At 40.4% G+C, this 24,949-nt stretch overlaps 1 protein-coding gene across 1 annotated transcript in view; it reads right to left on the reverse strand.

Annotated features, from left to right (window-relative positions):
* LOC150087027 (uncharacterized) overlaps nt 1-24,949 on the reverse strand; it is a 144,411-nt gene that overhangs the window by 103,317 nt on the left and 16,145 nt on the right. The window contains exon 3 of the mRNA XM_090371757.1: nt 22,160-22,248. Coding sequence (XP_090227883.1) covers nt 22,160-22,248 — 89 coding nt within the window. The remainder of the gene's footprint in view (nt 1-22,159; nt 22,249-24,949) is intronic.

Here is a 24,949-nt window from a genome sequence, read left to right on the forward strand (position 1 = left end):
GTATCCAGTATCACAACAAATTGCTCTGGCAGGTCCTGCCACCTAGTTTCCTGGGATTTCAGTGGCTAGGACCTATTAAAAAAAAAAAAAAAAATTGCGTTTGACATTAATGCTTAATGGGATTTGAAGGTTAGGAAATCACTGGTTGGGGTTGAACGCTAAAGAGATGTGTTAAAGGCCAAATAGGTCGGGCAAAATTTTGATGTTATTAAATTTAGACATGTGAAGCTATACGCTAGCTAATAGTGTTAGTTGTCTTAGAGAATTACACATTACCGGCAGAATTTAGACGTTGATTAGAATTTGGCGGCATTGTTAAGGGTGTACTTCGGTTGATTTAGTTAGAGAGGGAGGGAGACTGAAGACTGGGGGGAAAACAGATAGAAGAATAGGAACGATAGAGTAGGCATCCCCAAAGAGGTCAGTGGAGACGAGCCCCCACCAGGCGAAGTATGGGGGGTAGGCAGGGAGGAGAGGAGACAGAGATCCGTCTCCTCCCTCCCCTGCCTGGGGATGGGGTTTTAAAGGGAACCAGGTTAGAGTATCCAGTTCAGATCACCAATGGCGTGTTGGCAGCAAAGCCGCAGAATGTCTTCGTCGGTGTTATGTCCAAGGAGTGTCGAATCCGGTTCAGCTGCCCATCCCGCTCCGGGGGTGGGATATGTTAGCTGGCAGTGGGGAACCCACCAGGCAAGGGGGTGGGAGAGACACACATTTACTTCATTCATAATCTGCATTCTCACTCTACTTGCATTCTTTTTTTTTTTTTTTTTATTATTATTTTTTTTTTATTATTATTTTTTTTTAAAATTTTATTTATTTATATATATATTTTATTTTTAAATACTTTTTTCTTATTTTATAATTTTTTTCCAAGTTTTTTTTTTTTTTTATATATATATATATATATATATATATATATATTTTTTTTTTTTTTTTTTCACTCATTCATCTTTTTCTCACACACCAGGAGGGGATGCAATGATGTGTAGTGTAAATTTAAATGCTAATTAAAACTAAGGTTAGTGTGTACTTAACTGTAGCATTTATGGTTTGTGTTCTTTTTCTCATATGCTTGCACTTTTATTCATTCTTCTAGCTCTCATCTCATTTATTTGACTCTTACTTTCTGCACTGCACTCTCTGGGCACCTCAACTTACTGTTATTCTTCAGTTGTGGTGCAGGCCTAGCCACAAGTTGTTTTTTTTTTTTTTTTGTAGGCCAGGGGAGAATGCAGTGATAGTGTTTATGTGGTTAGTAAATGTTTGTTAGTACAGTATATATAAAGTGATGTAAGTTATTTTTAACTTTGTATTCTTTCGGCCAGTTACATTTGCTCTTCCACTCATTCCCATTCACTCTCTCTTTCCCTCATGCTAGGTCACTCTTTCTTTCACCAAAACTGCCATTTATTCCCTTTTACCATAATTCCTAGTTCACTCAGTTACCAGCCTATTCATTGTCTTTCATTCTCATTCATTCATACTACATTGCATCCCTTTGCTACTAGCCTACTGATATTTTTCAGCTAATCTGCTCCCTGTACATCTCCCTCCCCTAAGTGGTTACTTATTTGGCATGGGGCCCCAGGTTCCTACACATGGCAGGGTAATCCTGGGGAGGTTTGTCATGTCAGGTTTCTGTCAGGGTGCAGAATACTGCTATCCTGACAGTTTTTAAGTCATCGTCTGGGCGTGGTGAGAAACTTGGGCAATTTTACTATTGATTATTGTTTAATTGCTGGGTGGCTGAATTGCCATTCTTTGCATTGCTCTGCGCATTTCGAATACTTTCTGTGTGAAAGATGTAAAAGCTTTATAATTTTGCTCTTCTATGATGAACAGATGTTCTTCTCCCCTGGGAAGGGAACCAATCTGTGCTATTAGCTCTGTTCTGGGGATGTCATATATTATACATTCATATAGAATGTGTGCCCAGTCTTCACTTTCGCCACAGGTGCAGTTTGGGTCATCGGTCAGGCCTAAGGAGGTTAGTTTCGCCTTTAGGGAGCCGTGACCTGTCAATATAAATGTTGTAAAAAGTCCAGGGGCATACCACTTAGGTAGCTTTGGGCTAACCATTGACACCCGTGGCAGAAACCGTTTGGTAACCAGACCTCTGGTTTCCTGCTCCCACTTTGTTTGCCATAGCTCGTGGAGCTTTGTGGCTATTCTTTTTCTTTCATCATTGAAGGTGTTGGTTGTGTCAAGGGCTATCCCCAGAAATTCTGTGGGTATGCCCTTTTTAAATCTGTAATATAAGCTTCTTTTGGCTACTTCCAGGTAAAGTGGGAGAGTTCCGGCCAGCAACTGTAGTGCAGGTGTGCTTACTGTGCGACATGCTCTGGTAATAGTGAGTAGTATTGTCCTTTGTATCGATTCTAATTTATTCCTATTTCTTACTATGGCTGAGCGGATGAACCACGCACCGGCTCCATAGGTGATAACAGGTAGGAACATTGCACGGTATATGATTGCCAGGGTCTTTCTTTTGAGTCCCCAATCTGCTTGACTGATACTGGCAATCATACCTGCATAATTTCTCACTTTTTTCGCCAAGTAGATCAAATGGGGATAAAAAGTTAATTTTGAATCAAAGACCACTCCAAGATATTTTAGTTCTGTTACCATTTTTATAGTGGTTGTGTTAATTTTGATTTGTGGACGTCTTCTTATGTCCAAATTGCCTTTTAGAAGTATTTGTTTGGTTTTTTCAGGCGATATTTTGAGCATGTGCATTTGTGCCCACTCCTGCAGCTGCAAGAGGGTGGCATTTGATCTTTGCTCTACAACCACTCGTGAGTTACCTTTTACAAGGAAAATCATGTCATCTGCAAAGGCCAGGCTTTCCACGGGGCCCAGATCCAAAGCCAGAAATTCGTCCAGAACAATGTTCCAAAAGAAAGGGCCAAGGATTGAACCCTGCGGGCAGCCTTTATTCACAGGGCGTGTCAATTCCTGGAACCTTGTGCGTACTGAGACACTTCTGTCTGTAAGGTAGCTGTTTATTACCTTATAGAGGTTTTGTGGGGCATTTGCCTGGCGAAGTCTCCTAAGGATACTAGGCCACCAGAGTGAGTCAAATGCCCCAGCAAAGTCAATGGAGATTGCCAGCATATATTTCTCCTCTGTGTTTTTAATTGTTGTCAGTAGGTGGTGCATGGCATCCTCCGTAGAATTGCCCTGCTTAAAACCGTACTGATTGTTGGAATGCAAACCTGCTTCTGTGTAATATTGAGCTCATCTGCTATATATTAGTCTTTCATATATTTTCCCTAGTACAGGGAGTAGGGCTATTGGTCTATATGATTTGGGATCAGTAGGGAGTTTTTCAGGGTTTTTGAGGATTAATCTTAACACAGCTTGTTTCCATATTTTTGGGAATATACCTTCTGTCATACAGTTATTATATAGTGGTATTAATTTATGTGGTGCTATTTCCGCTAATTTTTTGATAATCTCAACCTCTAAGAGGTCAAAACCTGGGCATTTATTGTTTTTGGTTTTAGATAGTGCTATTTCTAAGTCTTGTATAGTGAACAGAGGTTCAATATTAGCATTTTCATATTCAGTGTTTTCTTTTATGTCTGGCTAGGTGGGGGAATGATTTCCAGTTTCAGTCTGAATGATACTGTCTAGGATGTTATTTACAGAATCCACCCAACACAGGGTTGGGGTTCCGTCTGGTTTGACAGTAGTTTCTAAGACATCTCCTCTTGGCAGCTTGTTGGTCACTATTCTGTAGACAACTCCCTAGGGGTTATTGTTTCCAGTAGTTCCCACCAAGTGCCTCCAGCATTCCTTTTTCTTGTCTCTTATGAGGGCTGTATACTGATTCCTGAGAGTTCTATAAGAATCTCTCAGTGCATCCACCTCATTTTGTGGCCAAGATGTTCTAGCTCTTTGAAAATGTCTCCTCGCTTGGTGTACCTTACTTCTGAGTACAGTCAGTTCGGGGCACCACCAGGGAACTGTCTGCTTCCTCGGTTTTTTCCGTGGGATAGACAGGGTTGCTGTTTTTGTTAAAATGTTTGTCATAGTCAGTGCTTGCTCGTCCGGGCTACAGTTGCCTGATCTAGACCACTCATTTTCCTGTTTTTTGCAGCTCATCTGCTGTATGTTCTGCAAAAATCTGCCAGTTTGCCTTTTTAAGGTTATATCTTTTGATATCCAACAGAGAGTGTTGGGTTCTTTGTAATTGCCTGTTTAGTTTGAAGGAAATGGCTCTGTGATCTGATGTGGTCCAGGCTGGCTGGACACACCAGTCTGTGATTTTATAAGCTATTGAATTGGTGGCAAGAGTAACATCAATGTCACTCTCCCACACGGTACTGCTAAAAGTTGGGAGGTTATTTGGTTGGTTTAGCACTTGAAAGGGTGAGGTGGCTATGTAGTCTGAAAGTATCTGGCCGTTGTGTGTGCCTGCTCTGTCTTCCGTACTTTGCCATAAGGGTGACCGGCAGTTGACATCAGCACACACTATGATATTTGCAGTAGGTAGCAAGTTTGTGACTACTTGTAGGTATTCAATAGTTGGATTTATATCTTCACCTGGTCTGGAATATAGTGAAATAATGTAAAACTGTCCTACAGCACTGGTGATATGGGCACACACTCCCACTGGGGAGCAGAGGTGACCCACCTTTGTGACTGTAAGGTCAGTATTTTTAACTACTATTGCTGTAGAAGGGACACCTGAGGTGTATTCTATTATTTTATAGCCTCTTGGGTATCCCTGAACCCTACACATATGGGTGTAGGGTTCCTGGAGTACCAAGATATCTATATTATTTTCTTCCAATTTGAGTTTGATCTGATCTACAACGGCTCTTGCTCTTTGAGCATTCAATTGGACAAGATTTAGAGCCCTAGTCACATTCACGTTTTCAATCTGGCCCATAGTTGGTCCTAGATTGAATAAGTTTTGCCATTTTTTTATAACTGGGGCATTTATCATCCCTGATACTATGTGTATAGTCAGTCAGCCGTGCTGCCTTGCAAGTAGCACATTTTGGCTGCTGAGACTTATTTTTGCAATTTTTGTAATCATGGCCAGTTACTGCACAGTGACCACAAAGGTTCTTTCTGACTGCAGTCTCTGGCAATGTGACCATATTTATGGCAGTTAAAGCAACTTTGGATAGGGAAGTGTTCTCTAAATCTATGACTGGTCCAGCCAGCATAGATTCTCTGTTGTCCCTGCAATACCTTCCAAATTTTTGGTGTAATTTCTGCAATTATGTTGAGTTGTCCATTCCTTTTGTTTTTTGTTGCTCTTTTCAACAGGAATTCAGCAGCAAATTCATCTATTGTCATTTCATTGTTAAAGTTTTTGAAGTAGATATCCATCATGAATTCTTTTTCTATTACTGACACAGGTACATCAAAGATTATAATATTAGGGTTTTTCCCTTTTGGTTTTTCAGGGAGCAAGCCCAGCTTTTCCATCTCGGGGTGGTTTTCTATTTTTCTTAGATCTTCTTTGCTTGCTACCTCGATCAGGACTCCATTATTCCTGATTTTCCGCATGTTGTTTATCTTTATTTCTCTCAGATGAGGCCTCAGCTTTGTTACCACTGTGTCCTTAACTGCCTCACTGGTTTTATGAGTAGAGTCACTTTTTGCTTTTAGAATAATAATGTTGCTTTCCTTGTTTATATTAGGTTGCTTAGTAGCTATTTGTTTTGCTTTAGTTATGTCCTGTTTGCCATTAACCTTCGCACATTGGGCATAGGTTAATGTGTTCATTGTTTTATAGTTGTTCTTCTCCTCAGTTGTAACCTCTAATTTTGATTTTAACACTTGGTTCTCTGTGTTTAATTCAATCAGTCGCTGCTCACGCAGTGACCAACAGTTCACTATCTGCAGTCTAATTGCAGAAGTAATCCTGCTGGTTTGCTTGTGCATATATTCTTCTAGATACACTCTGGTTTCCTTTGCCTGTTTGATAGGGTCAGTCAAATTTGTTAGGTAGTCTAGTTTTAGTTCTTCTTCTGTCTTTTGTTGCATCTCTGGAATTTCTATAGTTTCTTGATTTTTTCCTTTCCTGCCCTTCTTAATACTGAGGAGGCCAGGAGGCCAGCTATCCAGTTCATTACCATTTTCCTCATTAACAGAGGCTTTCTCCCTGAGCACTCTAGCGTCATTATCAGAGGAGTCTTTTAAGTCATTGACCAGAACTTTGTCATTATTTGATTTTTCAGCCATAATTTCTGCATTAAATTCCCTTTCGCATAAATAAGTCAATTTCTGACGTTTTAAGTACTGGTTTGAGGTACTTATTTCCAGTGTAGGACCACCAGAAATCAGAAATCGCGACTTTCCAGTTTTGGTGGGAAACGCCTGTAGACAAAGATAACTATCTTATAAACTAAGTATAAGTTAATTCTGTCAGTAGTATTATACTTTCCATACAAAATAACCTTATCACAAGCAGTTTTGAAGTATAATATATTCAAATTTTTGGACTTTTGAGATGTACTCAAATCAGTGGCTATGCCAGTGGGCTCGTTACCGGGTCCCTAAGTGAGTGCTTGTGGTCTAATTTCATAGTCTTGCAGTTAATGCAGGTGATGTCCTTATCTTTGTGGGGGCAAGCTTTAAAATCATGGCCCTTTTCAGAGCAGTGGCCACATATTGGGGTGGTTTGTGCACACGTGTGTGTCGTGTGGCCAAACTTGCAGCAACGGTAGCATTTCGGTATGATTACTCGTTCGTGATAGCGGTAGCTTCCCCATTCAATGAAAACCCTTGTTTGGTCTTTCAGGACCTTCCAGGCCAAGCTCAATTACCCAATTTTTATTTATTCCATTTCTCGCTTATGTGTACCATTGTCAGTGTGGTACCAGAGAGTTGATACGTTGCTCTGGGGTTGCTGTTTCCCATATGTAGTACTTTACATTTGTCAATGTTAAACTTCATTTGCCACCTCTCAGCCCATCTGCTCAACCTTTCCAGATCCTGTTGCAGTAGCATAGTGTCAGTAGTGTCCTTGACAACCCTGCCAACCTTCTTATCATCTGCAAACTTGGACATTAAGCTTGATATACCATCATCAATATCATTTATAAATACAGAAAACAATAATGGTCCCAATACTGAACCCTGAGGGACTCCACTAATAACATTAGTCCACGATGAGCAGTGTCCATTGATTACCACTCTCTGTCTTCTCCCCCTCAACCACCCCTTTATCCATAGCAGCAATTTGCCTCCAATGCCACACTGCTCCAATTTGTGCAGCAGTCTTCCATGTGCAACAGTATCAAAAGCCTTTCTAAGATCCAAGTATATAATATCAAAGTTATTTCCTGCATCCAGTTCTTTTGTGACTGCATCATAGTATCCAATCAAATTGGTCAGGCAAGACTTCCCCTTAACAAAACCATGCTGTGTCTGAGCTATAACTGAAGTCTTGTCTAGATGATCCTGCAGTGCTTCTTTAACTAGTGCCTCCATTAATTTTCCGGGAACAGAAGTTAAGCTAACAGGTCTATAATTGCTTGTGTCGCCTTTTGATCCTCCTTTGTGAATTGGGGTCACATTTGCACATCTCCAGTCCATGGGTACTTCCCCTGAGTCCAAGGAAGCTCTCATAATTATGGCTAAGGGTTTGCTTACTTCCTTTGCTGCCTCCTTTATTATAACCGAATAGATCCCATCCACCCCAGATGCCTTTCTTGTATTTATCTTCAACAATTTCTCCTCCACTTTACTCTCAGTTATTACAAGATTCTCTAGCTTACTGCCAGAGTTGAATACACCTCTGGCATTCCCCTCGCTGAATAACTTCTCATGTGTGAATGTCGATACAAAATATTCATTTAGTTTGTTAGCTACCTGAGCAGGATCATCAACAGTGGACCCATCGATATTAAGTGGACAAATATGATTCATCCCCTTCCTTCTAGACATTACATAAGTAAAGAACTCTTTGCTGTTTTTCTTTGCATCCCTTGCCAAAGATTTCTCGTAATCTGCCTTCGCCTGCCTAACCTCCTTTGTAACTTGGTTACAGATCAACTTGTATCTATCATAGGCATCTGTGTCACGTGTTAATTTGTATGTATCCCATGCATTTTTCTTCTCTGCCATATGTCTCATTAGTTCATCTGACATCCACTTAGGCCTAAACCTTGAACAATATTTCTTAGTTGGTATGTAAAGCCTAGTAGCTTCCAAGATAAGTTCTTTGAATGCTTCCCATTTTGAATTTGCTGTTGGTAACATCATCAGTTGGTCCCACTGTATAGAATTTAAATACTGTCTCAGTCCATCGTAGTCGCCTTTACAAAAGCAATAACCCTTCCCTTTACCCCTTATGGTAGTTACCTCTCTGTGATCACTGCCACCTAGTGGTTCATTTACCTGCAGATTCTTAATGCATGAAGAATCACTACTGATAATCAAATCAAGAGTAATACTCCCTCTAGTTGCCTCCCGAACATGCTGATGTAGAAAACAATCATCCAATAAATCCACAAAAGCCTTGCTAGTGTGTGAGTGACCAGGCCCCAAATTCCAGTCAGTATCTGGGAAATTAAAATCCCCCATTATAAGACTCTCTGATTTACTGGCCCACTCTATTTCCCTGTACAATTTCTTATTATACTCGTCAGAGTCATTAGGCCTATAGCACACTCCTACTCTCAATTTTGATCTCCCAATGCTTATGTCACACCAAACTGACTCGACACTGCACTGTCCAGCAATGTCGACTGGCTTCACTTCCTTGGATTTTATGTATTTCTTAACTAATAGCATAACCCCTCCTCCCTTCCTATCCTGTCTATCCCTTCTGTAGACATTGTACTCCCCAAATTCCAGTTCTGCATTCCTTATATCTGTGTGACACCACGTCTCTGAAATCCCCACAATATCTGCCTTTGATGTTTTGAGCAATACCTCAAATTCATCAAATTTATTTACTGAACTCCTAGCATTGGTGTACACGCAAATATACATGCACCTGTTCTTTTTCTTAGCTACCCTAACACAACCCATGTGTTTACTCGTACCCCAATGATTCCTAGCAGTCTCTGAAATATCCTGCATCTTATTTTCCAGGCTGCGGCTCATTCCAATAGAAGCAGTGCAAGAATCACTTTCACCTCTGCCAGTGGCTACTGTTAATCTATTAGTCCTTGTATCCCCCCAATCTAGCAGTTTTCCGACCCACCTAACACTGCCTCGATAGCATAAGCAAACATTCTTGCACCCTTTCTATTTAAGCGTATCCCATCCCTGTAGAAGCAGTCTCTCCTGTTAACAAGTACAGACCAGGCTGAAAAAAATTCTACCCCTTGAGCCTTGCACAATCTTTCCAGGGTCGAATTGATCGACAGGGCTCTCATCATATACTCCCTCCTATCGTGTCTGGGCAGAATTGCAGACACTTTCAAATTCAACCCTAATTCACGGCGTTTTTTCAACTGTGACCTGTACTTGTTAAGTAATTCCGCCGGTCTCCTACTCTTAATATCATTAGTGCCGTGTACAACTATATCACCTTTTGTGCCCTTAAAAGATGATATCCGCTCTACAACGTCATCAACCTTTGCCCCTGGCAGACATACCCTGGTGCTGTTCCACCTATCCTTTTTACAAAGCATGTTTCCCATTTCCCTGACAATAGAGTCACCAACAACTACTAGTTCCTTTGGGACCATTCATCTGATATTATATTAGCTCTTGTGATTCATCTGATATTATATTAGCTCATTAAATCCCAGAGAGACACACGATGTCACAGAAAGACGAGCAATGATTAGCTGAACATAATTGGTACGTGCAAAGATTTCTAAACAGAAAAGGTACTAATAAACCAGCCAAAAATAATGCTGACTGTGAGCTTCAATTAAGGAATACCAACCAAGATTAAAAAAAAAAAAAAAATCATTCCATCATTCAAGAAAACACCTCCTATCAGACCAGACTAATGTCTGGTCTGATAGGAGGTCATTTAAGTGAGCATAAAAATATAGTCCTGAATTCCAAACACCTGATCCAAAACCTCCCTTTAACAGAGGATCAATAACACTGCAAGCAAAAGCCACCAAAACATGAGGGAAAAAAATAGTAATAATAATAATGAGACCCATAATAATTAGAGAATCAAAGAATACCTGGACACCCTCAAGCAGAACCTCTTAGCAATCAGTAAGCAACTTTACTGATATAGGGAGAGCACCCAGAGGAAATCAGACAACCAGAGTGCCTTCTACAGAAAACTGCATAACAGAAGGACGGCAATGGACCACCTGACCAGAAGGCACTCAAGGAATTCTGGGGTAACCTGTGGAGCAGCAAAGTTAGCAACAATGGCCTACCCACTGGATAGACCTAGAATGGAAGAAAACCAAAGATGTACAAGAAATGTACTTTTTACTCCCAAATTCTAAGAGATTTGGGAGGAATAAGAAATTCTACAATCAATCAGGAAGTCCCATAACTGGTGAACTCCAGGAACAAATAACATTGACAACTACTGGTACAAGAAGTTCAGCTGTGCACACAGGCATATAGCAGAGCAGTTCAACCACATAAGTCACCATGACACAATCCCAGAGTCTCTGACTCAAGGAATCACCTACTTAAAGGCTAAAGACAAAGACAACACAAACCCGGTGAAGTATAGAACAATCACCTGTCTATACTTCACTTCACTACATAACTAAGAAGCAATCAAACCACTGGAAAGCCAGAACATCATGGCCAAGCAACAGAAAGGATGTAAGCAGATGAACAAAGAACGTTAGGAGCAATTCACAAGTGACACAACAGTCATGGAGCAAGCCTACAAGAAGCATAACAACCTGACTCTCTTTAAAAATTACAGCTGTGAATTACGGGCTACGAAAAAGCGATGTGTTTGCCATTTTATTTACCTAATTGTTATTTTATATTCTACTTTATAAGCAGCCTTACAGTTCTAGTTACGCTGGCTATTTTTATTTTAGATAAGAGTTTTTGTTGATTACTACTTAATATACATAAAACTGTTGTTTTGTTTGAATCTTGCAGCCATTGTTTTTTTTAGAGAGAGTGGTAGGGAATTCAAATTTTTAATTGTGGTAACTAGGTAGCTCTAACGTAAAATTATATAGCGTAATACGCATCACTGCATTTAATATTCTATTAGATAGTGTAGTATTGACAATTAATATTAATTAATTAAATTTATTGATCTTATTAATTTAAAATATCATGCCACAGACTAGAGCAGCAAAGCAACGGGCACAAAATGGCAGGAGTGCTGCGACTTGGGGGAGAACTGAGGGGGCGATTCACCAACGCATCACAGCCTTTACCTATATAAACTCTAAAAGGAAAGGGATGAATCTGATTGGTCCACTTGATATCAATGGTTTGATTGTTGATGATCCTGCTCAGATAGCAAACAAACTGAATGAGTATTTTGCATCTACATTCACACACATGAGGAATTATTAAGGATTGAAAATGCCAGAAGTTTATGAAATTGTAGCAGGGTGTTTAATGATTTTGTAATAACTGAGAGCAAAGTGGAGGAGAAGTTGTTGAAGTTAAGCATAAGAAAGGCACCTGGGGTGGATGGGATCTATCCAGTTATATTAAAGGAGGCAGCAAAGGAAGTAAGCAAACCCTTAGCTATAATTATGAGAGCATCTTTGCACTCAGGGGATGTCCCCACGGACTGGAGATGTGCAAATGTATCCCCAATTCACAAAGGGGGATCGAAGGGTGACACAAGTAATTACAGACCAGTTAGTTTAACTTCTGTTCCAGGTAAAATAATGGAGTCACTGGTTAAAGATGCATTGCAGGATCATCTAAACAAGACTGCAGCAATAATTCAGACACAGCATGGGTTTGTTAAGGGAAAGTCTTGTCTGACAAATTTGATTGGTTATTATGATGTGATTACAGAGGAACTGGATGCAAAAAATAATTTTGATATCATACACTTGGATTTCAGGAAAGCTTTTGACACTGTTGCGCATGGAAGCCTACTGTACAAATTGGAGCAGAATGGTATTAAGAGTAAGTTGCTACAATGGATAAAAGGATGGTTGTGGGAGAAGAAAGAGGGTGGTAATCAATGGGCACTGCTCTTCGTGGACTAATGTTATTAGTGGAGTCCCACAGGGTTCAGTGTTGGGTCCACTGTTGTTTTGTACATTTTGATGAAGGTATATCAGGCTTACTGTCGAAGTGTGCAGATGATACAAAGGTTGGCAGGGTTGTTAATGACAGTAATGGCAGTGTGCTACTGCAACAGGATCTAGAATATTTGGGAAGATGGGCTGAGAAGTGGCAACTGAAGTTTAACATTGACAAATGCAAAGTACTGCATATGGGTAGAAGTAACCTCAGAGATATGTACCAACTGTGTGGTAGTACACTTAAGGTGGTAGAAAATGAAAAAGACCTGGGAGTAATTGTGAAGTCATATATGAAGTTTTCTGAGCAATGCAGACAGGCTGCCTGGGCAGGTCATGGGGTGTTGTCAATGATATACTGGAATTTTGCTCGCAGGGAAAAGGAGGTGATTGTCCGTCTGTATAAGGCAATGGTCAGGCCACACCTTGAATACTGCTTACAGGTCTGGAGGCCTCATTTTAGGATGCAGATTTGCTTGAGAGTGTACAGAGAAAGGCAACAAGATTGGTGAGGGGAATGAAGGGATCCTCTTACCAAGAGGTTTAAGTTCTGCAAATTACAGCAGCTGGAGACTAGGCATCTGAGAGGTGATCTGATTAAGGTGTATAAGGTCTTGAATGGGTTGAGCACACTGAATTCTGATAGGATTCTTCCACTTGTTCAGATTACAAACCTAAGGGGGCATAAATTCAAATTGAGGAAAGGTAGATGTAGAATAGATGTGCAGAAATTTGCCTTTAGACAGCGGGTGGTTAATTGCTGGAACAAACTTCCATCTGTCGTTGTGGAAGTTGATAGGTTAAATAAATTTAAGGAGGAACTGGACAAATGTTTGGAGGGAATTGTTTTTTTTTTTTTTTTTGGCTGATGCTGCATAAGCTCATATGCTTGCTTTTTTGCATCAAAAAATTACTATTACTACTACTACCTGTACCTGGCATACATTAAATATCACAAAGCCTTGGACTCCGTGCCCTACATGCTGGCCAGTAGAGAAACTGAAGATCTACAAAGTCAACTCGACACTGTTATGATTCTTAGAAGCAACCATGGCAAAATGAAGGACCATCATCAAGGTCAAGAACATCACAACCAAAATGATTCCTATCAGAAGAAGAATCTTCCAAGGAGATGCCCTGAGCCCACTATGGTTCTGTCTAGCACTCAACTTACTGTCCATCATAGGATCTGTACGCCCCTTTCTGATGTACATGGATGATACCAATTCTATGCTACAACTAAGAATCAACTCCAACAGCTACTCCAGATCTCCAAAAGGGTTCAGCACTGACATCAGGATGCAATTTGGCCTAGACAAATGCAAGATTAATGGATTAGATCAAGGACATCCAGTCAGCCAAAACTACCAGCTGAAGACCGATGAAGAGATTGAAGCCATGACAGAGGGAGACATCTAAAAATATCTGGGGATGCTGCAGGCTCACCAGTAAGAACACAAGGAAATCAAGGCCTGATTGACTGAGAAATACCATCAGAGACTGAGAAGCCTGCTAAAATCAAAGATGAATGGCAGGAACATGGATACAGCCATAAACACTTATGCAGCTCCAGTACTAATGTACTCCTTCAAGATCACATACTAGACCAACACCAAGCTGAAGGAGATTATGAGACAACCAGGATGATGATGATGATGATGATGACCAAGAGCTGATGACACCACCCAAAGTCAGCATTCGAGAGACTGACCATAGCCTGGAAAGAAGGGAGGGGGACTGACTGACCTCAGTGAACAAGAAGGAAAGAACCTGCAGGACTACTTCTAGGAAAACACAGCACCAATCTACCAAGCCATAAGAAATATAGACAAATGGCACACAACCATAACAAGGAGATCCAATCACACAGAAGGAACAAAGAGAGAAAGATGGATGACAAAGGCACTCCACGGCAGACACTACAATGACCTCCATCAAGATTGCATAGATAAGATGGCTTCCAATGCATGGCTCATGATGGAAGGCTCTTCCTCAAGATCAAAAGATTCATGCTCAGCATCCAAGACCAGGTAATCAACACCAGGAATTACAGGAAATTCCTTGCCCAAGGATCCCAGAGTGACAGATGACAATCCAGCACATCACCATGGAATGAAGAGTGATCACCCAGATGGAGTACACTCACAGACATGACCAGGATAATACATCAGAAACTAGTGCAAAGTACCAGTTGATCAAAGAAAATATACCATATTGCAAGTATGATTTCAGGAAATCATACCTGTAATATGGGCTATAATAGAGTTCTCTACTCACAAACTATACTAGGATCATTTTATAATAAGGGACAAGCCAATACCACACATCAGATCAGACATTACCCCCACTGACAAGAAGAAAATGGCTTCCTATGTGATCAATATAGCAGCACCCAACACTAGCAAACTCCAAAAAACCTGTGAGGAAATGACAGGAAGTCAAAGAAATGTGGCATATGGAAGAAATAATGACCATCCCAATCACCATGTCAAGTACTATCATTGTGCCAAATAGTCACTATTAGAACCTACCAGCAAAATAGGCCTCCCAGAGAATATTTACATGAAATTCCAGAAAGCCGTGATATTGAGCACCTGTAGGATAGTAAGAGAGTTCGTCAACTGACAGTAATAACAATAATAATAGTAACCGGACACAACCAATGACCACATGTACACCATCACAGGGCAGAAAAATCCCATAAAGGAACAAAAGTTATAATAATACTACTCTGCATGATTTTCGATATTGTAAACTAATACCTATTTTAGGCACTGATGTCAAAAATGCTATTCATTTTTTTTTTCTATCATGTACCATTTTTTCACAAATCACTTAATGTCATGAGTTGAATTATTAAGTTAAGAGTAAATGCTGAGAATTTTGTAAACTAAATCTTTGCATATTGGCAACTCTGCCTTCAGTCATTTGTTTCTTGACCTTGAGAGCTCATTGAGCAGTGTTTATTAGTGTGAGTCAGTTTATTTTCAAGGTTATCATGTCAAACTTATGTTGAAAAGTGAGAAAAATTTCTTCATGCAAGTGTTTGAACAATCCAAACTTATTTTTTTATATTTGTGGAAGTTATGTACTCCTCAAGCAAAGACAAGATATTACAGAATTTATAAAAAAATGCATACTGTGCTTATGTTGGAGTGAAACTTGGCGACCAAGGAGTCTGTATATATAACACTCTACAGTATGGTTGTTGAGAGTGAGTAATTTAAGGCTGTGCAGATGCAGAACTCTGTGGAATTCTGCAGGAATTTTGCTAGTAGGGAAAAGGAGGTGATTATCCCATTGTATAAGGCAATGGTCAGGCCACACCTTGAGTACTGTGTACAGGTCTGGTGGCCTAATTTTAGGAAGAATGTAGAGTTGTTGTTGTTGTAGTTCGGTTTAACGACACAAGGGCTACTACGGCCAAATTGTGTCTCTTCATCGTTAATTGACAAAAGCGTATTGTTAGAGAGATTAAATTATATGCTTCTGTACAAACCAATATGTTTTAGATATAATAAAAGTTCTTCAATATTTGCTTCATTTCCTAAGATGCGAGATAAATCAGGTGATATATTCAAAGTAGAGAGTGACTGAAAAGTGTTTGATCGGGTTTTTGAATGTAAGGGACAATCAACAAGGAAATGACGGACTGTAAGTTGCGTCTGACAGGATGAGCACTGCGGTGGGCTTTCCCCCAATAATAGGAAGAGATGAGTATGGTGAGTGTGTCCAATTCTGAGTCTTGCCAGTACCACTTCCTCTCGTCTATTTCTTCGGAAGCCAGACAGCCACAGCTTTGGATCTTCTTTTATCTGATAAAGTTTATTGTTAGTGTCACTTTTCCAAGTCTGTGACCATTTATCATAGCAGGCTTTGTGTATGACCGACTTAAAATCAGAGAAAGGAACCTGAGGATGTTGTGAGAGAGTGGGTTGGGGATGTTTAGCGGCAAAGTCAGCACTTTCATTTCCCGGAATGCCTGAATGGCCAGGGATCCAGCAAAAACTGATTGACTGATTGGACACACTGCAAGCGAATAGCTGGGAATGAATCTGTTTCAATGTAGGGTGAGAAATGGAGGAATTCTTCCTTATGGCAGAGACAGCACTAAGAGAATCTGTGTAAATTATGGCAGATGAGATGGAAAGCTCAATTATCTTACTAAGCGCTAACTTAATGGCATATAATTCGGCTGTGAAGATGCTGCAAGCAAGCGGTAGTGTGGCTGAACTTGTAAACAAAGGAAAAACTGCCGCAGCACCTACCATACTCTCAGTTTTTGAACCATCCGTATAAATTTTACAGGCATGGTTGTCTGTAGCATGAGCTGAATGTAACTGTCTGATATTGCAGGAAGGTATATTTTTCCCCCAGTGGAGGAAGTATGTATCTTGAAAGACAGACACATATGTCCAAGGAGCAACAGGTGTAGTTGTGTCTTGGAAAATTTCATTTAAATTGATATTCCAAGTCTGAACAAGCTCTTTGATCCTGAGAGAGGCGGGTCTATTTTCATTTGGTTTGCTCTCATAGAAGGCATCCCAACGAGTATTATAGAGATACTCCCAACTTGGGTGCGATGGTAGACTCTGGATCTTAGCAGCGTAGCGAAGCAGTAGTGTTTTTCTACGCAGGTGTAATGGGGGATCATGCGCTTCAATATATAGACTTTGGATCGGAGAAGTCCTGAAAGCTCCCAGCGCAGTTCTCAGAGCACTGTGATGGATCATATTTAGCCGTTTTAAAGTAGTGCTCCTGGCAGAGTCATACACTGGACAACCATAATCTAGTCGTGAACGGATTAAACTTCTATAGAGATGCAGCAAAGTACACTGATCAGCTCCCCATGACATAGATGAGACAGAACGAAGTATATTCAAATGCTTTAAACAAGTAGTTCTCAAATAAGTGATGTGAGCTTGGAAATTTAGTTTGCGGTCTAATAGTAGTCCAAGAAATTTAATGGTATTAACAAGCGGGATTGGAGTATTGTTTATTTGCAGTTCAGGTTCAGGATGGAGAGTTCGCTTCTTGCAAAAGTGAGTGACAGTGCATTTCTTTTCTGACAGTCTGTAACCGTTCAGTGAAGTCCAGGATTCTATTTTGGTTATGGCAAGTTGTAGCTGCTGTTCAATGGTATTCATACTTTGAGATTGACCGGAAATGGTAAGGTCATCTGCATACATATAAGTTTGAACAGTTTTTGGGATATCTCGTGTCATACTACTAACTCTGATTGAAAACAGTGTTGGACTGAGTATTGATCCCTGTGGGACTCCCTCTTCCTGAATGTGAGATGTAGAGAGGATGTTTTTGTATCGGACTTGAAAAGAGCGCAATTGCAGGAAATTTTGAATTATTTCCGGCAAATGGCCCAGAAGCCCCAGATGGTAAAGGTCCCTAATAATACCATGGCGCGATGTTGTATCAAATGCCTTTTCAAGATCTAAATTGACCATGACTAGATGTTGTTTCATGACAAAGGCATTGCAGATATGAGATTCGGCTTTGATAAGCACGTCCAGTGTTGATCTGTTTTTCCGAAAGCCATATTGTTGTTCTGGAAGGAGATTCTCTGACTCCAGGATGTAGGTGAGTCTAGTATGAACCATTCTTTCGAAAATTTTTCCCATGCAGCTCGTAAGAGATATTGGCCTGTAATTTTCAACACAGGAAGGATCTTTTCCTGGTTTTGGTAAGGCGATGACGAACGAATGGCGCCATGAAGAAGGATAGGCATTTTCAGTGAAGATCCGATTATAAAAAATTAATAGAGTTCTCAAGTCTTCATCAAGTAAATGCTTTAGCATAATGTAATGAACTCCATCTGGACCTGCAGCGCTATTGGAAGATCTGTTTAATGATTCTTGAAGTTCTATTAATGTAAATGGTTGGTTGTATGACAGTGAGCGGCGCGTGAAGAAGTTGATTTTATACCGTTCTGCATCTGCTTTGATGTTCTGAAAGGTGGACGCATAGGTGGCAGAAGCTGAGATTTTTGCAAATGATTCTGCTAATGTATTTGCAACTTCTTCAGGAGTAGAAATGTCTTTCCCTCTCCAATGAAGTATCGGAGAGGGCAGCCGAGAAAATTTGCCATTTAACGCCTGTATTCTTTTCCAGATGACCCGTGTATCCGTCCGTGTCTTTGGTAATGGTTGAGGCAAAAGCAATCCATGAATCCCGTTTCGCTTTCCGCCTAACTTGTCTAGCTTTCGCTTTGAATCTTTTATAAGAAATTAGGTTACTAGTGGTGGGATACTTGCAGAAATTATTCCAAGAACGGTTTTTTTCCTGTTTGGCAATTAAACAATCTGTATTCCACCAGTTATTTCTGTGTTTGTGATAAGGCGTGGATTTTGGAATGGAAGCATTAGCTGCAGTGAGAATCTGATTGGTTATATAAGTATTTACTTCATCAATATGTTGTCTTTGAACATAACATCTGTCTAAGAGTATTTGGGCAGAATAGCCTTCCCAGTTTGCCTTTTTAAACTGCCAGTTGGATCGTTGAACAGGATTCGGAGTTATTCTTGTTTGTAGTGAGCAAATAATTGGAAAGTGATCACTGTTAAAGGGATCGGTTAATACTGACCATGTCATGATTGGAAAGATAGAGGGTGAACAAATTGACAAGTCTATTGCAGAAACAGATCCTGTTGCTAGGTGTATGTAAGTAGGAGATCTAGAATTTAATAAATTAAGATCATTATTGTTCATGAATTCCTCCATCAATTTGCCTCTTCTATCCATTGTAGCAGACCCCCACAATGGATGATGTCCATTAAAGTCACCAAAGAGACAAATTGGAGTTGGGAGTTGTGAAATCAGGCTGTCAAGTTCTGAATGTGGAAGTGGTAGAGATGGTGAAATATATAGGGAAACAATGGTAACTGAAATACCAACTGCAATACGAACTGCGACAACTTCTAGAGTGGTTCTCAATTGGATCGGCCTGGATGGAATGTCAGAGACAAGAATAGCTACTCCGCCACGGGCAGGAGAGTTTGAACTCCTATCTCGTCTGTATATCACATAATTTGAGAATTTTGGTGAAATTTGGGGTGACAAGAAAGTTTCCTGTAGGCATACACCTATGGGATTGAATTGAGCTAGTAAATCCCTTAAGTCATCAGAATGACTACTTAGTCCTCTGCAGTTCCATTGTATGATGTTATACATTATTTAGATTTAGCTGAGGATGATTCGTCTGACTGTTTTTTGTTCGTGGGACATTTTTTCCGGTCTTTTTTTGGGAATGTGGGGCGTCCAATATCCATGGTGTCATCTGCATGGAGTTCTAGAATGGGCTCCTCATTACTTAGCAGCTCATCTACATCCATATTATTGGTAGGCGCTTCTATTTTTTTAGAGACTGAGTGAGATTTTAATTGTTCTTTTTCAATTGAGACCAATGGGGTATGAGTAGGGATACTGATTGGAGTATTTGTGGCTTCGCTAGTTTTTTTTGGAGGATTATGAGGATTATCTTTTTTAGAGGTTGAGAGTGTAAATTTAAGCCAATTCGCTAGAGAGGTGTTAGGCGGAATTGATACATCCGTTTGAGCTGCAGTAGAAACAAAGTTTCTAGTTCGAGCTGCATAAGAACGACCACTAGGCATGGTCGACATAACTTGTCTACGTGCCTCAGAAAACGTGACTTTATTTTCAATTTTATATTTTTGAATTTTCTTTCCTGTTATCCATAGCTCGCAAGTTTTGGAAAAGGCTGGATGGCTTCCTTTGCAGTTTGGACAAACAGGAGTTTTGGCTGAACAATCCACTTGGGTGTGATCTTTAGAGTCACAGATGGGACATGTGGCTTCCCCGCGACAAGCCTGCTGGGAATGGCCATATTTCTGACATTTAAAGCGACGAACAGGATTCGGGATGTATGGTCGAATCCAGCAGTTTAAATAACCAGCTTTAATAGAGGATGGTAAGTCTGGAGTGCTAAATGTCAGAATGATGGATCTTGTTGGAGTAAGATTTCCATCTTTTTTCGTCATGATCCGTTTTACATTTACTACTTTCTGACTGCTGAGTTCATGGAGTAGTTCTTCTTCGGAGACTGTAATTAGGTCCCACTCGCTGATGACACCTTTTGATGAATTTAGTGTTTTGTGGGGAGTAATTTCTACTGTCAACCCACCAAATGTTGTTGTTTTTAACAGCCGCTCAGAATGTTTTGAGGTGGCTGTTTCTATCAGAAGGTCTCCGGATTGCAGTCTTTTAACCATTTTTGGTGATCCAGCAATCGACTCCAAGATTTTCTGAATTAAGAATGGTGACAACTTACCCACAGGTTGGGCAGATAGGGAATGAATCACCAGGAAGTTTGGGCAATCGTCATGACATTCTGCTTCTCTTCGCAGTCTTTTAGGTTGACTTGAGTCATGGTCAGGGTTAGAATCTTCCGCCCTTGAGCTCAAAGGCTCTAAGTTTGGATAATGATTTTTATCCATGATCGCTCCTTTTTGCCCTGGGGGTTTGCCTTTACCACCCAGGTTACCGGCCCCGCCACGGGGAGGCAGGAGCAGTGCCGCTTGGTGGCCAAGCGTAGAGTTAGTAAGTTAGTACGGCTAGCTAAATTAAAGAAAAAGGTACTTGCCTTCTTCTGGGCTCTCTTCTTAGTGTTTTTAAGTAAGTAGAGCTACTTAACAGAAAATTTTAATTCTAAGAGAAAAACAAGGAAAACTGTCACTGGAAGGAAAAACGCTTTATAAACACGCAAGAATCGCTTGGCCACGGAAACGCTTGGCACCCGGGGCCGAATGTAGAGTTGCTTGAGCATGTACAGAGAAGGGCAACAAAATTGGTGAGAGGAACGAAGGGGTCCTCTTACCAAGAAAGGCTTAAGTTGTGCAAATTGCAGCGGCTGGAGACTAGGCACCTGTGAGGTGATATGATTGAGGTGTATAAGGACTTGAATGGGTTGAGCACATTGAATTCTGATGGGATTCTTGCTCAGATTATGAACCTGAGGCGGCATAAATTCAAATTGAAGAAAGACAGTTGTCGAATAGATGTGCAGCAATTTGCCTTTAGCCAGCAGATGGGTAATTGCTGGAACAAACTTCCATCTGTCGTTGTGGAAGTTGATAGCTTAAATATTTTTTGGCTGATGCTGCATAAGCTCATCCGCTTGCTTTCTTGCATCACATGCCTCTATTACTACTACTATTTCTAAAAGGAAATAATTTTAATAGCAGGATGATATCTACTTAACATCCTAGATTATATGCAGTTGGATGGTCTTGGCCAGCCAACTTCCAAATCTGAATCACTGTGATTATTTCCTGTGTGGTTATGTCTACAGGAATAAGCTAAATACTGTTGAAGAGTTGAAAGGTGAAATTACAGATGCTGTGTGGAAGGCATCTTCGATTAAAGAGCTGAAGCAGTTATGGTTGGTAGACTTCAATTGTCAATTGGGAACGGTCTTTAATTCTAACTTGTATTCAGTTTGGTCAATGAGCTAGTTAGTTAGTTATTTGGTTTTTAGGAGCATTAGCAACTAAGGCCATATTGCTCTGGGATGTGCGGTGGTCATTCCCTGACCTTTCCACATCCTCCGTATTTGGTGGTGACGGGCTCGAACCCCGGTCTAATCAAGAAGCGTGTGCTATGCACTGCTGCTCCTTCCGACCTGGCTACGGAGGTGCCTGGGTCAATGAGCAAAAGAATTTCTATGTACCTTTCTCCTATATATAGAAGGTTCTTTCAATAAATACATGAAAAACTTTAGTGGTACAAAATAGATTTATAGGGATTTGTCAAGTGATGTTACTTTGTATCAAAAAGGTGAATATAAATTTTTTTTCTTAGTGAAACCACAAAAACCATGGTACTGTGTGTGCTCCATCCTTATTCTCAAGATATTAGCCTGAATGTTGGCTTTAAGTTCCTACTCATAACTTCACAGAAAAAAAAAAAACAATGAGCATTATATTAACTAGCTGAACATTTTCATGACAAACTAAAAATTAATATACTTTCAACATTCATCTATTTACCTGTGGCATTTTGCCTGTATGATCCCTCTCTGTGTCTGACGATTTTAACATCTTCTCTCTGGGACTTGCATCAGATATCTCAGGTAAATCTGAAAAACAATGAAGAAACAATAAAACATGGGAATTGTGTGTATGTGCGCATGTGTGCGTGCACACACTACTACTTACATGAAAGCAGATACATCTCCATTTAATGTTTTATCCCTATTATATTCATTCAGAGAAGATGTGGTTGAAATGATGATGATTCCAAGATATTTTAACAAACGAGCTAAAATACCTTGGAACCATCCTCGGTTCAAAACTGTCATTTCAATCACATCTTAAATATCTGAGAGCAAAGATCAGAAATTATGCCACCGTGGTCACCAGTCTCACAATGTGATTGGGGACTGAAATAGTGTACTCTTGTCATTGTTTTACAAGGCTATATTTTTCCCAGCTGTTACCTATGCTTCTGGCATCTGGTTCACGAAGGCCACAACTGCAAACAGGAAGATGGTTAAGAGGATTGAATGCTGAAACCATTCAGTGTTCAATCCTCTTAACCATCACCCATGCACTACAGACCCTAGCGGGTGCCCTTCCACTTGATTTGGAGATTGTCCACTGTGGACTTCTTTACCAACTGTCCAAAGAGATCCAATATACTTTCCTAGGCTTCACAGTGGACCTGGCAAACAGCTGCAGAGCAGAAAAGAAACACCGTGTTACCCACCTGCATCAGGTATGGGCAAGAAAGACGGATAAACTCACCTAAAGAATAAATCATGCAAAAATTTATCCCTGACATTGGCAGAATGTATCGGAGTTCTCCCCTTTGGTTGTCCCCCAGCCTGTACACAACTTTTCTCTTGACCAGACATGGATCTATTAAAGCCAAACTCTCCTTGCTGGTCATTGCAGAGGACCCGACCTGTTCCTGTAGGGGGCTGAAGAGCTGGCAACACCTTATCTATGACTGTACATTATATGAAAGTCATCTTCATTACCAGGGAAACATACCTACCAAGAAACCAAGAGAACCATCTATTAGACTCTGAACAGGATTACAAAGCCTTCACGTGCTTCATGCAGGACCTCTTTGCACGACAAAAAACCCAGCAAGTGGCCAACAGAAGAAATAATATCAACAACAATCCATTGTGAAAAATACCTAAATTAGACTCTTGTGTACACCTAATTAGACAAACAATCCAACCTTGATGAATCTATACACGACTTGTCCTACTCTAAGATTGCCTTGGCCTCATGGTGATCTGTACTGAGCTCCCTTGCTCAGTATGCTTTGCTTTCTGATCCCTTACCCCACTTGCTTCATGTAGTAAGCTCCATCCTCCTAGGTCAGTGGTTCTCAATCTTTTGTCACTCAAGTCACACTAAGTTAAAAGATGAATATTAACGGCACACCGAAATAGTGACTGCCATTGAACTCGATGGAATTTTTGCTAATCTTATGGCACACTTGAAAAGGGTCACGGCACATCGATTGGGAACCACAGTCCCAGGTGATCCCCTTGCCTATGTCTCCAATATTTCTACCTTTCCCTTCCCACTGCTCCCAAACTCTAATTTTTTTTTTTTTTTTTTAACTTGGTCTCCATTCAGGCAGCTCAGGTGACCCTGGTGGAGACCAGCCAGAGAAGCCCTCTCTACTGTCTGGCTCACCTCCTAACGGTGTGTACGGACAATGCACGGTACCAAGAGGGGCCCTGCGGCCAAGAGAGCCAGAAGAACAATAGAACATGACGTAAATCTCTACACAAACCCACACTCCATACACACTTCTGGCATTTACAGAGTACCGTTTTCCTCATATGAGTACTAAAGCTGCAGTTGTGGGAAACCACCAGTGCCAATTAACCCCAAACACTATGTATTATGTTCATATAGCTTACAAATGCCAAGCACTGGTGATCTCTTCTCTATAAACACAAATCTGGGATGATTATCCTGGTTAAGATATTAGTGAACTGCATGTCCACACACAGGTATAAAAAAACATTTTATAAAAGTAAACTTCTAAGAGAAACAAATAAGTTACATGCATCAGTTAAAATTTACATGTGAATAAAATGCACAAAGGCAATGCAATTATATTTTTAGAATACACTTTCACAATGGCAGGAATTTAATTTGTTTTGTAATAACAATACATTAGCAGAGGCATATGATGCAAGAAAGCAAGCTTTTGCAGCATCAGCCAAAAAAAAAAAAAAAAAAAAAGCTCCCATTTCACCCCTCAGTTCATTCCAAATATCTGTCCAGCACAGCCTTAAATTTATTTAGGCTATCAACTTCCACAACAAGGGATGGAAGTCTGTTCCACCAACCAACTACCCGTTAGCTAAAGTCAAACTTCCGCACATCTATCTTACATCTGTCTTTCATCAATTTGAATTTATGCCCTCTCAGGTGATTATTCTGAGCAAGAGGAAGAATCCCATTGGCATTGAGCATGCTCAAACCATTCAAGGCTTTATACACCTCAATCAGATCACCTCGCAGGCGCCTAGTCTCCAGACACTGTAATTTGCAAAACTTAAGCCTTTCTTCGTAAGAGCAACCTTTTGTTCCATTCACTAATCTTGTTGCCCTTCTCTGTACTTGTTCCAGCAGCTCTACATCCTTCTTAAAATGAGGCCTCCAGACCTGTATACAGTACTCAAGGTGTAGCCTGACCATTGCCTTATACAAGGGAATAATCACCTCCTTATCCCTGCTAGAAAAATTGCTGTATATCATTGACAAGACACCATGAGCTACTCTTCCAGACCGTCCGTCTGCACT

This window comes from Mastigoproctus giganteus, chromosome 4, assembly GCF_048544385.1.
Source record: "Mastigoproctus giganteus isolate SK-2022 chromosome 4, ASM4854438v1, whole genome shotgun sequence".
In the NCBI taxonomy this organism is placed as follows: Eukaryota; Metazoa; Arthropoda; class Arachnida; order Uropygi; family Thelyphonidae; genus Mastigoproctus; species Mastigoproctus giganteus.